Source organism: Oncorhynchus nerka, linkage group LG15 (assembly GCF_034236695.1).
Source record: "Oncorhynchus nerka isolate Pitt River linkage group LG15, Oner_Uvic_2.0, whole genome shotgun sequence".
Classification (NCBI taxonomy): domain Eukaryota; kingdom Metazoa; phylum Chordata; class Actinopteri; order Salmoniformes; family Salmonidae; genus Oncorhynchus; species Oncorhynchus nerka.
The window spans coordinates 102,340,261-102,353,774 of record NC_088410.1 but is presented as its reverse complement, the minus strand read 5'-3'; the positions used below and the strand labels follow the sequence as shown (position 1 = coordinate 102,353,774).

At 44.8% G+C, this 13,514-nt stretch overlaps 2 protein-coding genes across 2 annotated transcripts in view; both read left to right on the top strand.

Annotated features, from left to right (window-relative positions):
- The window catches only part of LOC115125610 (plasma membrane calcium-transporting ATPase 2-like), a 228,435-nt gene extending 217,710 nt beyond the window's left edge, over window positions 1-10,725 (top strand). The window contains 3 exon segments of the mRNA XM_065000752.1: window positions 474-630; window positions 1,558-1,603; window positions 10,710-10,725. Of these exon segments, the coding sequence (XP_064856824.1) occupies window positions 474-630; window positions 1,558-1,565 (165 nt within the window). The 3' untranslated portion in view covers window positions 1,566-1,603; window positions 10,710-10,725.
- LOC135559863 (plasma membrane calcium-transporting ATPase 2-like) lies at window positions 9,064-11,568 on the top strand. The gene is made up of 3 exons (XM_065000751.1): window positions 9,064-9,154; window positions 9,348-9,358; window positions 10,710-11,568. The coding sequence occupies exons 1-3, from the start codon at window positions 9,064-9,066 to the stop codon at window positions 11,037-11,039; spliced, it is 432 nt and encodes a 143-aa protein (XP_064856823.1). The 3' UTR covers window positions 11,040-11,568.
- The last annotated feature ends 1,946 nt before the right edge of the window (window positions 11,569-13,514 follow it).

Here is a 13,514-nt window from a genome sequence, read left to right as displayed (position 1 = left end):
TCTCTTGATTCTCTCTTATCACATATGGACTCAGAACTTAATGGAGCAGCTAACTAATTACGAAAGACTTTAGTTCTGTGTTAGCTGAGATGATCCAGCCGCTGGCAGACGCTGGCACGGACATGGCGTTGACATCTGGAAGCTTTAAACCAAACTCGGCATCACGTCAGCGCCATCTGATCGTGATAGAAACTCAGTGACTCTGGGCCAGTACCCTGATCATTGTGATAGATGTCTCACCTACATGTACGTTAGAAAAACCAAGTTCCCTCCCGGAGTAGCCTGTCTGTCTAGCTTATTACCTTGGCCTGTCTGCTGCAAACTGTCAGTCTATCGTGCTTCCATAGCTTGTCTGTCATAAACTGTCTGTCTATCGTACTGCCATAGCCTGTCTGTCACAACCTGTGTGTCTGCCATACTACCATAGCATGTCTGTCTTTCTGAGCGGCCTGTCTTGTGTTCTCCTCCTCCAGATCGATGTGGTGAACACGTTCAAGAGCGGCAGCTCCTATCAGGGCCAGCTACGGAGACAGTCCTCCACCACCAGTCAGAACCAGGATGTAACCAATGTTTCTAGTCCCAGTCACGTGTCCTTGTCCAATGCCCTTTCTCCTACCTCTCCCGCTGGGCGTGAGTCACTGTCCTCTGCTTCTGTTACTTCAGAGATGTCACCCAGTCTCCTACCATAGAAGTATCCCTGTACAGTAACGTTGTACATTACAGTGGAGTCATTTAGTTAGGAGAGGCTTTTCTTTCTCCTACCTCTCCCGCTGGGCGTGAGTCACTGTCCTCTGCTTCTGCTACTTCAGAGATGTCTTACAGTCTCCTACCATAGAAGTATCCCCCCTTTTTTTTCATTTACATTGTAAAACTCCTTTGTTTTTCTAGAAATCCCATTGGATTAAATAACCAGGAAACCAGGAAATCTGTAAATCCTCCAACCAGGATTTCTGGAAAACTTTGGAATTTTTTGGAAAGTTTTGCAAACCCTAGTCAGAAGTCCTTTTCATGACAATATCATGTAGCCCAGTAAAACTCTGAAGGTTATGGTTAATCTATACATTCTACAGTCCAGAGATGATTCTTTCTTGTAGCTAATTTACACCAGTCTGGTTGCCAGATCTGTAAGGGTTTTAGCTAGCTCTAGCGAACTAGTTGGTAATGACCATGTCCTTGTGACCAAGCTAAGGTTACAAAAATGTTGTAATTTTCCCAAAATTACCCAGATTGGCCAGAAATCATTTTTGGAGGATTTCATGCTTTTTCCCCTCCTGATTACGCGAGTCTTCCAACCCGGTTTTTCAGAATAAATTGGGAAAGTTACAGAATTTCTGCAACTCTAGACCAGACCAAGCTAGTGGATCAGGAGTATATGTTGCATCTCTGAAGACATCTTCTCTAGACTTACTTATTTTCTTTCTGCATTTTCTTTTGCTTCTATTTTCTTAACATTCTGTTCATCTGTGGCTCCCCCAGAGTGCTGTTTTTTCATGGTTACATGTCTTTGTTTACCCAGAGTGCTGTGTTTTTCATTGTTACATGTCTTTGTTTTCCCAGAGTGCTAAGAGTGGAGTGAGGCTACCGCCCACGGCGTGAATTTCAGGTTGTGAGTCCTTCCGTTGTCTGATTAACTTGATGTAAAAACTAAATCACCAAAAAAACTCACCGGGCTGGGTAAACATTCAAGTATAAGTTTCAGCCAATGGTATCAACCCTTACTGAGCCATATAAAATCACATTATGGACCTGACCTGATGGTTTCCATGCATGCTGAAGTCTATAGTGTCACATTATTTACAGGGGAAACCTGGACCTGAGGTTTCTCTCCTCTATACATCTGAGAAGACAAGATGGAAGTTCTCTCTCTCTCTCTCTCTGACTCAGTGTATACCTTTCTAGGGCGGCAGGTAGACTAGTGGTTAGAGTGGTGGGTCAGTAACTGGTATGGTCAGATAGACTAGTAGTTAGAGTGGTGGGTCAGTAACTGGTATGGTCAGGTAGACTAGTGGTTAGAGTGGTGGGTCAGTAACTGGTATGGTCAGATAGACTAGTAGTTAGAGTGGTGGGTCAGTAACTGGTATGGTCAGGTAGACTAGTGGTTAGAGTGGTGGGTCAGTAACTGGTATGGTCAGGTAGACTAGTGGTTAGAGTGTTCAGTAACTGGTATGGTCAGGTAGACTAGTGGTTAGAGTGGTGGGTCAGTAACTGGTATGGTCAGATAGACTAGTAGTTAGAGTGGTGGGTCAGTAACTGGTATGGTCAGGTAGACTAGTGGTTAGAGTGGTGGGTCAGTAACTGGTATGGTCAGATAGACTAGTAGTTAGAGTGGTGGGTCAGTAACTGGTATGGTCAGGTAGACTAGTGGTTAGAGTGGTGGGTCAGTAACTGGTATGGTCAGGTAGACTAGTGGTTAGAGTGTTCAGTAACTGGTATGGTCAGGTAGACTAGTAGTTAGAGTGGTGGGTCAGTAACTGGTATGGTCAGGTAGACTAGTGGTTAGAGTGGTGGGTCAGTAACTGGTATGGTCAGGTAGACTAGTGGTTAGAGTGTTCAGTAACTGGTATGGTCAGGTAGACTAGTAGTTAGAGTGGTGGGTCAGTAACTGGTATGGTCAGATAGACTAGTGGTTAGAGTGGTGGGTCAGTAACTGGTATGGTCAGATAGACTGGTATGGTAACTGGTATGGTCAGGTTTTTTATTTATTTTTATTTCACCTTTATTTAACCAGGTAAGCAAGTTGAGAACAAGTTCTCATTTACAATTGCGACCTGGCCAAGATAAAGCAAAGCAGTTCGACAGATGCAACGACACAGAGTTACACATGGAGTAAAACAAACATACAGTCAATAATACAGTAAAAAAAAAAAAAAAAAAGTCTATATACAATGTGAGCAAATTAGGTGAGAAGGGAGGTAAAGGCAAAAAAGGCCATGGTGGCAAAGTAAATACAATATAGCAAGTAAAACACTGGAATGGTAGTTTTGCAATGGAAGAATGTGCAAAGTAGAAATAAAAATAATGGGGTGCAAAGGAGCAAAATAAATAAATAAATTAAATACAGTTGGGAAAGAGGTAGTTGTTTGGGCTAAATTATAGGTGGGCTATGTACAGGTGCAGTAATCTGTAAGATGCTCTGACAGTTGGTGCTTAAAGCTAGTGAGGGAGATAAGTGTTTCCAATTTAAGAGATTTTTGTAGTTCGTTCCAGTCATTGGCAGCAGAGAACTGGAAGGAGAGGCGGCCAAAGAAAGAATTGGTTTTGGGGGGTGACTAGAGAGATATTCCTGCTGGAGCGTGTGCTACAGGTGGGAGATGCTATGGTGACCAGCGAGCTGAGATAAGGGGGGACTTTACCTAGCAGGGTCTTGTAGATGACATGGAGCCAGTGGGTTTGGCGACGAGTATGAAGCGAGGGCCAGCCAACGAGAGCGTACAGGTCGCAATGGTGGGTAGTATATGGGGCTTTGGTGACAAAACGGATTGCACTGTGATAGACTGCATCCAATTTGTTGAGTAGGGTATTGGAGGCTATTTTGTAAATGACATCGCCAAAGTCGAGGATTGGTAGGATGGTCATTTTTACAAGGGTATGTGGTAGACTAGGTAGACTAGTGGTTATCGCGCCGTCCCACTAGCTTGGTCCGGCCAGCTTCCGGGTTGGAGCGAGCGGTCGCATCTGCACTCGGTCCGCAGGTAGTATTACATTTCATTACATTTCATTATAGTACAACGGTTTGATTTGTCTAATCTTAGCAATTTCTTCTTAGCTAGCTACATAGCCGTCTTTGTATCATAGATAATTGCGTAATTATCGTATTTCGTCGTCCTAACGCAGTCTACACTGCCCTGCAGCTAGCCAGCTAGCTAACGTCCACCGTTAGCTAGTCCACCGTCTACCGATTAGCAACGGTTTAATTTGTCTAATCTTAGCAATTTCTTCTTAGCTAGCTACATAGCCGTCTTTGTATCATAGATAATTGCGTAATTATCGTATTTCGTCGTCCTAACGCAGTCTACACTGCCCTGCAGCTAGCCAGCTAGCTAATGTCCACCGTTAGCTAGTCCACCGTCTACCGATTAGCAGCACAACTATTACACTCAACTGAACGACTTGATTAGTGTAGTGTTAGCTAGCTACATAGTTGTCTTTGCTGTCTTCGTATCCAAGATAATTGTGTAGTTTAGAGTGTGTAGTTTTAGAGTGATTATCTTAATTTACCGAGGTTAGCTAGCCAGCTATTTGTCGTCCTTAACGTAGGAGACACTGCTAGCTAGCCAACAGCTAGCCAACGTCTACCGAACAGAACTTCCGCACTCAACAATCCGGTCGCATTTCGCTCGCTCCACAGGTAGTATCACATTTTTCATTTCATTTCATTACAGTACAACGGCTTGATTTGTTTGATCGTAGCTAGCTACATAGCTAGCTACATAGCCGTCTTTGTATCAAAGATAATTGTGTAGTCTTGAGCGATTTCCTAGGTTAGCTAGCCAGCTATTGTCGTTCTTTTAACGCAACGTAACGTAATCAACACTGCTAGCTAGCCAGCTAGCCCCGAATAGCAGCACAGTAGCACAGTAGAAACTATTACACTCAACGGAACGACTTGATTAGTGTAGTGTCAACAACGCAGACACTGCCAGCTAGCCTACATAGTCAACAACGCAGCCTCTGCCAGCTAGCCTACTTCAGCAGTACTGTATCATTTTAATCATTTTAGTCAATAAGATTCTGCTACGTAAGCTTAACTTTCTGAACACTCGAGACGTGTAGTCCACTTGTCATTCCAATCTCCTTTGCATTAGCGTAGCCTCTTGTGTAGCCTGTCAACTATGTGTCTGTCTATCCCTGTTCTCTCCTCTCTGCACAGACCATACAAACGCTCCACACCGCGTGGCCGCGGCCACCCTAATCTGGTGGTCCCAGCGCGCACGACCCACGTGGAGTTCCAGGTCTCCGGTAGCCTCTGGAACTGCCGATCTGCGGCCAACAAGGCAGAGTTCATCTCAGCCTATGCCTCCCTCCAGTCCCTCGACTTCTTGGCACTGACGGAAACATGGATCACCACAGACAACACTGCTACTCCTACTGCTCTCTCTTCGTCTGCCCACGTGTTCTCGCACACCCCGAGAGCTTCTGGTCAGCGGGGTGGTGGCACCGGGATCCTCATCTCTCCCAAGTGGTCATTCTCTCTTTCTCCCCTTACCCATCTGTCTATCGCCTCCTTTGAATTCCATGCTGTCACAGTTACCAGCCCTTTCAAGCTTAACATCCTTATCATTTATCGCCCTCCAGGTTCCCTCGGAGAGTTCATCAATGAGCTTGATGCCTTGATAAGCTCCTTTCCTGAGGACGGCTCACCTCTCACAGTTCTGGGCGACTTTAACCTCCCCACGTCTACCTTTGACTCATTCCTCTCTGCCTCCTTCTTTCCACTCCTCTCCTCTTTTGACCTCACCCTCTCACCTTCCCCCTACTCACAAGGCAGGAAATACGCTCGACCTCATCTTTACTAGATGCTGTTCTTCCACTAACCTCATTGCAACTCCCCTCCAAGTCTCCGACCACTACCTTGTATCCTTTTCCCTCTCGCTCTCATCCAACACTTCCCACACTGCCCCTACTCGGATGGTATCGCGCCGTCCCAACCTTCGCTCTCTCTCCCCCGCTACTCTCTCCTCTTCCATCCTATCATCTCTTCCCTCTGCTCCAACCTTCTCCAAGAATCTCCTGATTCTGCCTCCTCAACCCTCCTCTCCTCCCTTTCTGCATCCTTTGACTCTCTATGTCCCCTATCCTCCAGGCCGGCTCGGTCCTCCCCTCCCGCTCCGTGGCTCGACGACTCATTGCGAGCTCACAGAACAGGGCTCCGGGCAGCCGAGCGGAAATGGAGGAAAACTCGCCTCCCTGCGGACCTGACATCCTTTCACTCCCTCCTCTCTACATTTTCCTCTTCTCTCTCTGCTGCTAAAGCCACTTTCTACCACTCTAAATTCCAAGCATCTGCCTCTAACCCTAGGAAGCTCTTTGCAACCTTCTCCTCCCTCCTGAATCCTCCTCCCCTCCCCCTCTCCTCCCTCTCTGCAGATGACTTCGTCAACCATTTTGAAAAGAAGGTCGACGACATCCGATCCTCGTTTGCTAAGTCAAACGACACCGCTGGTTCTGCTCACACTGCCCTACCCTGTGCTCTGACCTCTTTCTCCCCTCTCTCCAGATGAAATCTCGCGTCTTGTGACGGCCGGCCGCCCAACAACCTGCCCGCTTGACCCTATCCCCTCCTCTCTTCTCCAGACCATTTCCGGAGACCTTCTCCCTTACCTCACCTCGCTCATCAACTCATCCCTGACCGCTGGCTACGTCCCTTCCATCTTCAAGAGAGCGAGATTTGCACCCCTTCTGAAAAAAACCTACACTCGATCCCTCCGATGTCAACAACTACAGACCAGTATCCCTTCTTTCTTTTCTCTCCAAAACCCTTGAACGTGCCGTCCTTGGCCAGCTCTCCCGCTATCTCTCTCAGAATGACCTTCTTGATCCAAATCAGTCAGGTTTCAAGACTAGTCATTCAACTGAGACTGCTCTTCTCTGTATCACGGAGCGCTCCGCACTGCTAAAGCTAACTCTCTCTCCTCTGCTCTCATCCTTCTAGACCTATCGGCTGCCTTCGATACTGTGAACCATCAGATCCTCCTCTCCACCCTCTCCGAGTTGGGCATCTCCGGCGCGGCCCACGCTTGGATTGCGTCCTACCTGACAGGTCGCTCCTACCAGGTGGCGTGGCGAGAATCCGTCTCCTCACCACGTGCTCTCACCACTGGTGTCCCCCAGGGCTCTGTTCTAGGCCCTCTCCTATTCTCGCTATACACCAAGTCACTTGGCTCTGTCATAACCTCACATGGTCTCTCCTATCATTGCTATGCAGACGACACACAATTAATCTTCTCCTTTCCCCCTTCTGATGACCAGGTGGCGAATCGCATCTCTGCATGTCTGGCAGACATATCAGTGTGGATGACGGATCACCACCTCAAGCTGAACCTCTGCAAGACGGAGCTGCTCTTCCTCCCGGGGAAGGACTGCCCGTTCCATGATCTCGCCATCACGGTTGACAACTCCACTGTGTCCTCCTCCCAGAGCGCTAAGAACCTTGGCGTGATCCTGGACAACACCCTGTCGTTCTCAACTAACATCAAGGCGGTGGCCCGTTCCTGTAGGTTCATGCTCTACAACATCCGCAGAGTACGACCCTGCCTCACACAGGAAGCGGCGCAGGTCCTAATCCAGGCACTTGTCATCTCCCGTCTGGATTACTGCAACTCGCTGTTGGCTGGGCACCCTGCCTGTGCCATTAAACCCCTACAACTCATCCAGAACGCCGCAGCCCGTCTGGTGTTCAACCTTCCCAAGTTCTCTCACGTCACCCCGCTCCTCCGCTCTCTCCACTGGCTTCCAGTTGAAGCTCGCATCCGCTACAAGACCATGGTGCTTGCCTACGGAGCTGTGAGGGGAACGGCACCTCAGTACCTCCAGGCTCTGATCAGGCCCTACACCCAAACAAGGGCACTGCGTTCATCCACCTCTGGCCTGCTCGCCTCCCTACCACTGAGGAAGTACAGTTCCCGCTCAGCCCAGTCAAAACTGTTCGCTGCTCTGGCCCCCCAATGGTGGAACAAACTCCCTCATGACGCCAGGACAGCGGAGTCAATCACCACCTTCCGGAGACACCTGAAACCCCACCTCTTTAAGGAATACCTAGGATAGGATAAAGTAATCCTTCTCACCCCCCCTCCCCCTTAAAAGATTTAGATGCACTACTGTTCCACTGGATGTCATAAGGTGAATGCACCAATTTGTAGATCGCTCTGGATAAGAGCGTCTGCTAAATGACTTAAATGTAATGTAAATGGTTAGAGTGGTGGGACAGTAACTGCTATGACTGACCCTTTAAAACAACACCTATCATACTACTATGACTGACCCTGTACAACAACACCTATCATACTACTATGACTGACCCTGTACAACAACACCTATCACACTACTGACCCTGTAAAACAACACCTATCATACTACTATGACTGACCCTGTAAAACAACACCTATCATACTACTATGACTGACCCTGTAAAACAACACCTATCATACTACATACCCTAAAACAACACCTATCATACTACTATGACTGACCCTGTAAAACAACACCTATCATACTACTATGACTGACCCTGTAAACAACACCTATCATACTACTATGACTGACCCTGTAGAACAACACCTACAACACCTATCATACTACTGACTGACCCTGTACAACAACAGCTATCATACTACTATGACTGACCCTGTAGAACAACACCTATCATACTACTATGTAGAACTATCATACTACTCTGACTGACCCTGTAAAACAACACACATTTGACCCTGTACAACAACAGCTATCATACTATGACTGACCATGTAAAACAACACCTATCATACTACTATGACTGACCCTGTACAACAACACATTACACTGTGATGTGACAATAAAACATTTGATTCTTCAGACTAAATATATAAAAATATTATTAAGTATTATTTGTATTTTGTTGTATGTGTTAATTGTTTATACACAGGGCTAATATATAAAAGAGATTTTGGTCTCGATGGGTAAAAAAAATATGTAAAACATGTATAATAATGCACATCTTTATAAAATACTCTGAAATCTTCAAAAGGTTTCAAAGGTTGTACAATTATTTTGAAAATAAATCCATATATCTAACTACACTGAACAAAAATCTAAATGCAAATGCAGCAATTTCAAAGATTTTCCTGAGTTACAGTTCATATAAGGAATATTCAATGGCTGTGTGAAGTTGCTGGATATTGGCAGGAACTGGAACACGCTGTCGTAGACATCAATCCAGAGCATTCCAAACATGCTCAATGGGTGACATGTCTGTTGAGTATGCAGGCCATGGAAGAACTGGGACATTTTCAGCTTTCAGGAATTGTGTCCAGATCCTAGTGACATGGGACCGTGTATTATCATGCTGAAACATGAGGTGATGGCCACATGAAGCCACACACGCTGTCTGCCATCTGCCCGGTACGGTTGAAACCGGGATTCATCCGTGAAGAGCACACTTCTCCAGTGGCCATCGAAGGTGAGCATTTTTCCCACTGAAATCTGTTACGACGCCAAACTGCAGTCAGGTTAAGACAGTTTGTGCAGAAATGATTTGGTTGTGCAAACCCATAGCTTCACCAGCTGTCCAGGTGGCTGGTCTCAGACAATGTCGCAGGTGAAGAAGCCTGGTGTGGATGTTGTAGGGTTTTGTGGTTACATGTGGTCTACAGTTGTGAGGCCGGTTGGACATACTGGCTAATTCTCTAAAAAGATGTTGGTGGCGGCTTATGATAGAGAAATTAACATTCAATTATCTGGCAACAGCTGTGGTGGATATTCCTGCAGTCAGCATGCCAATTGAACATTCTCCCAAAACTAGAAACATCTATTTCAACGGAACATTTTAGTGGTCTTTTATTGTACCCAGCACAAGGTGCACCTGTGTAACGATCATGCTGTTTAATCAGCTTCTCGATATACCACAGCTATCAGGTGGATGGGTTATCTTGGCAAATGGGAAATGCCCATTAACAGAGAGACGTTAACCAATTTGTGCGCTAAAGTTGAGAGAAATAAGCTTTTATTTTTGATTAAAATTGAACATTTCTGGGATCTTTCATTTCAGCCGATGAAATATGGGACCAATAATTTTACGTGTTGCGTTTTATATTTTTGTTCAGTGTTGAGTATATTTTAAGGTAGATACTACTATGTAATGTTTTGATAGGATTCTTATTGGACAAAATACCTAACAACAACAACAGTGACTAAACAGCGCTACTATGGATCCTATACTTGACTGTCTACTCAGCCATGCATGGAGTTAAGCTCAGAGAAACAGACCAGTATTATCTCGTTGTACAGCTAGTGGTCTGTGTTCTTGTTCTGTCATCACCGTGTGCAGACAGCAGCATAACTACACAGTGTTGTCCCCGTTGCATGTTCCACCTTGTCCTGTTGGTTGTCTCGATGGTTGAAACTCCTCGTCTGGTCTGCTTCCATTGTCTTGTTTTGTTGTAAAACTATTACACTTTACAAGGCACCTCATCTACCCCCCCCCCCCCCCCCACATAAACCTGGGCCTATATCGTCCTGTATGTTTATGTTCGTCATCCATTCACAGTCTCAATGGATGTCTACCCATCCTTGTCCTGGTACGTCTCTCTGAACTCTTAACTTTTTCCTCCTACCGTTACCAGACTTCTGTAACTTGCATGTGTTTTTTAAATTTCTCTTTACATTTCTTTTTATTAACGTGTCTTATCTCTTTATAGGTATATCGAACATTGGATCCTAACGTAAACATATAATGAGTGTTGCCTTTATCTTTGTGTAATTTTTTTTTTTACTTCCCAGTGTTTTGATCCAAATGAGTGAGTTGAACATGGACTGCACTGTTCCACTCCTCTGCCTCTCCTCACTCTCTATCTGTCCATCTGTCTATCTCAGAGGGTTCTCTATCTCTATCTGTCCATCTGACTATCTCAGACGGTTCTCTATCACTACCTGCCTCAGCTGACTATCTTTCGTGACGGTTCTTATTTGCTCTCGTGTGTCGTCCCCCCCCCCCCCCCCCACCCCCCTACACACAGATTCGGGTCGTGAACGCATTCCGTAGCTCTCTCTACGAAGGCCTTGAGAAACCAGACTCCAGACCGTCCATCCACAACTTCATGACCCACCCAGAGTTTAGGATAGAGGACTCCACCCCCCACATCCCCCTGATTGATGACACTGACTTAGAGGAGGACCCATCGCTGAGGAACACCCACCAGCCCCAGACAGGCAGCCAGCCCCAGTCCCCCAACAAGAACAACAACGCCGTGGACAGCGGCATCAACCTCACCATCGACACCACCAGTAAATCAGCTGCATCCTCCGGCCCAGCCAGCCCACTGCACAGTCTGGAGACCTCCCTCTAGTGGCCAGCAGCTGGCTGGTGGAGACCTCTGCAGCTTTGGAGATGTCCCTCTGGCAGAGCAGTGTCCCTCTGACAGCTCCCCACTGGAAGCCTTTGTCTTCAGGCCTGGTAGAGAACTTACTTACTGCAGCCTGGTGGCTCCCACACTGCAGTTTGGAGACTTCCGTCTTGCAGTCTCATGGAGACATCATTGGTCTGCAGTTTGGATACCTTCCTCTTTCTCCTGATGTCTCCTGGTGTCTCCTGGTGTCTCCTGCTGTCTCCTGATGTCTCCTGGTGTCTCCTGGTGTCTCCTGCTGTCTCCTGATGTCTCCTGATGTCTCCTGATGTCTCCTGTCTCCTGCTCTTGTCTCCTGCTGTCTCCTGCTGTCTCCTGCTGTCTCCTGATGTCTCCTGATGTTTCCTGTCTCCTGTCTCCTGTCTCTGCTGTACCTGGAGAAAGCATACTACTACAGCTATACAATCAGAAAGGGCAACAAAGTCAACGCACATGACCTGAGTGTGTGTGTGCGTGTCTGTACGGTATGTATGTGTGTGTGTGTGTGTGTGTGTGTGTGTGTGTGTGTGTGTGTGTGTGTGTGTGTGTGTGTGTGTGTGCGCACTGCTGACTGACTGAACCATGTTTCTAGCAGCAGTAAAGTAGAGAACCAGAAAGACCTTGGAGGAGTGAAAACCGGTCTAACCTAAACTTACTCCACAATAACAATGACTATATCTAATCATAACCTTACTCCACACTAACAATGACTATATCTAAACATAACCTTACTCCACAATAACAATGACTATATTGATAATAGTTTGAATTTACATAAAAACATTTTTATTGCTCCTGCATGAATGTACTTTACCCAACGTTTTTATTTAAATTGTTTTCCAAAACATTTTAGTTGAATGATTTGATTGGGTGGGTCGGTAGGAAGTGCTGTGGACTGCGACTTTAAAGACAACCGATCCACCTGTCTGTGAGTTCCCTGTGTGGCATGTGCTTAACGTGTAAAGATGTATTTATAAATGAGATCAAGTTTGTAGGGCTCAACTTGCACAGTAGATTTGCACCTGTTGGAAAAGAGGGAACCCATAAATAAATAGTATTTCTTAAAGGTAGTATATATAAATATATATATAAAGAGTTTATCTTTGTTTGTTGGCATGTTGCCTTGTTTCTTCTTTAATGGTTCTAACTACTTTTAACTTATTTATGTCCTAAAGAGAATGTCATTTGTTTACATCATCTGTAGACACTTCCTGGTTCATTTGTAGGGTTTCAAACCATTCAGCAGATGTAGTTGAGGAAAAACTCCTTGTTGTTTTGAGTTCTGCTCGTTGGTGTTTATAACATACTGTGTACTGAACTTGCCTGCTATCTTGTCAAATATTGTAGATAATTTTAGAGGATAACAAAAGAAAACCAAAATATAATGGTATATATATATATATATATATTCATGTGGCATTGTGTTATTATATGATTGTTAGGATGAACTCTGAACGGCTTCCTTCGTTTTCCACACAGAGATCTGAATAAGACGAAAGGTTTATTTCTTTAATGACTATTTCTCTTGTTTTTGTTATTGTTCATTCAAAAGCTTAAAAGTTGAGACTGAGAGGGTGAACAGGCCTTCTATAACAGACATGTCTTCTATTTAAAATCTACTTGTTTTAAAGAAAAAATGTTTTCATTTTTGTGTGACCGTGAAAGACTGCAATGGATTTATATTAGAAATTGCAAACTAAGTTATATTTGGTTTTATCTGTATGGAACAATCTAAAAAGTTGTTTTAAAAATCTTGCGATATATTGTGTTGATTTCTTTAATTTTAATTTGATTGATTTCTTGTTTTCCTTCAAAAAGAAAGAAACACACAGCTATCCAAAAAATGGTTGGCGTTTTGAGCAACAAAAAAAACCAACAATAAAATGGAATTATGCTTTTGACTGTTTTTAAAAACGTAGAACAAAAGAAGAAGAAAAAGAACCCCGACCTGGATGAAGTTCTGGGTTGAACCTCTCTGTATTGTTACTTGTGTTTCTGAGTGTTTTAACCAAGCTTGTCTTCCTGCCTACAACCAAGTATACTCTAGCATCTTAAAAAGTATTCACTAGTTGTTATAACTATTTATTGTGCTTTTAAGAAAGGAGGAAGGAGAGAAGAAGAGGGACCAAAGCAGGAAGGGACACATCATGTTGCTCTCCATCCAAAAGGCATTGAGATGTCGATAATAGCCGCCCAGACCAAATCTATTGACTTATTGTTATATTTCTATACGTCATTGAAAAGCATGATGTAATAAGCAAGTTGAACCAATCCAATTGTTCTCCTCTGAATGAGTCTTTTGGTAATTATATCTTGATCTGATTTCTCTTTTCCTTCCTGTGTATTTTATTATGAAACCCCTTCTGCCATCAGATCAGGAGAGAGTGCACCAAGGTTTAAGTTAAACTCGGGCCTGTTGAAGAAGGACCATTTTTCATA

Excerpts from the sequence above, each read along its gene's own strand:
- LOC135559863 (XM_065000751.1), top strand. The coding sequence starts at position 9,064 with ATGAAGCCACACACGCTGTCTGCCATCTGCCCGGTACGGTTGAAACCG.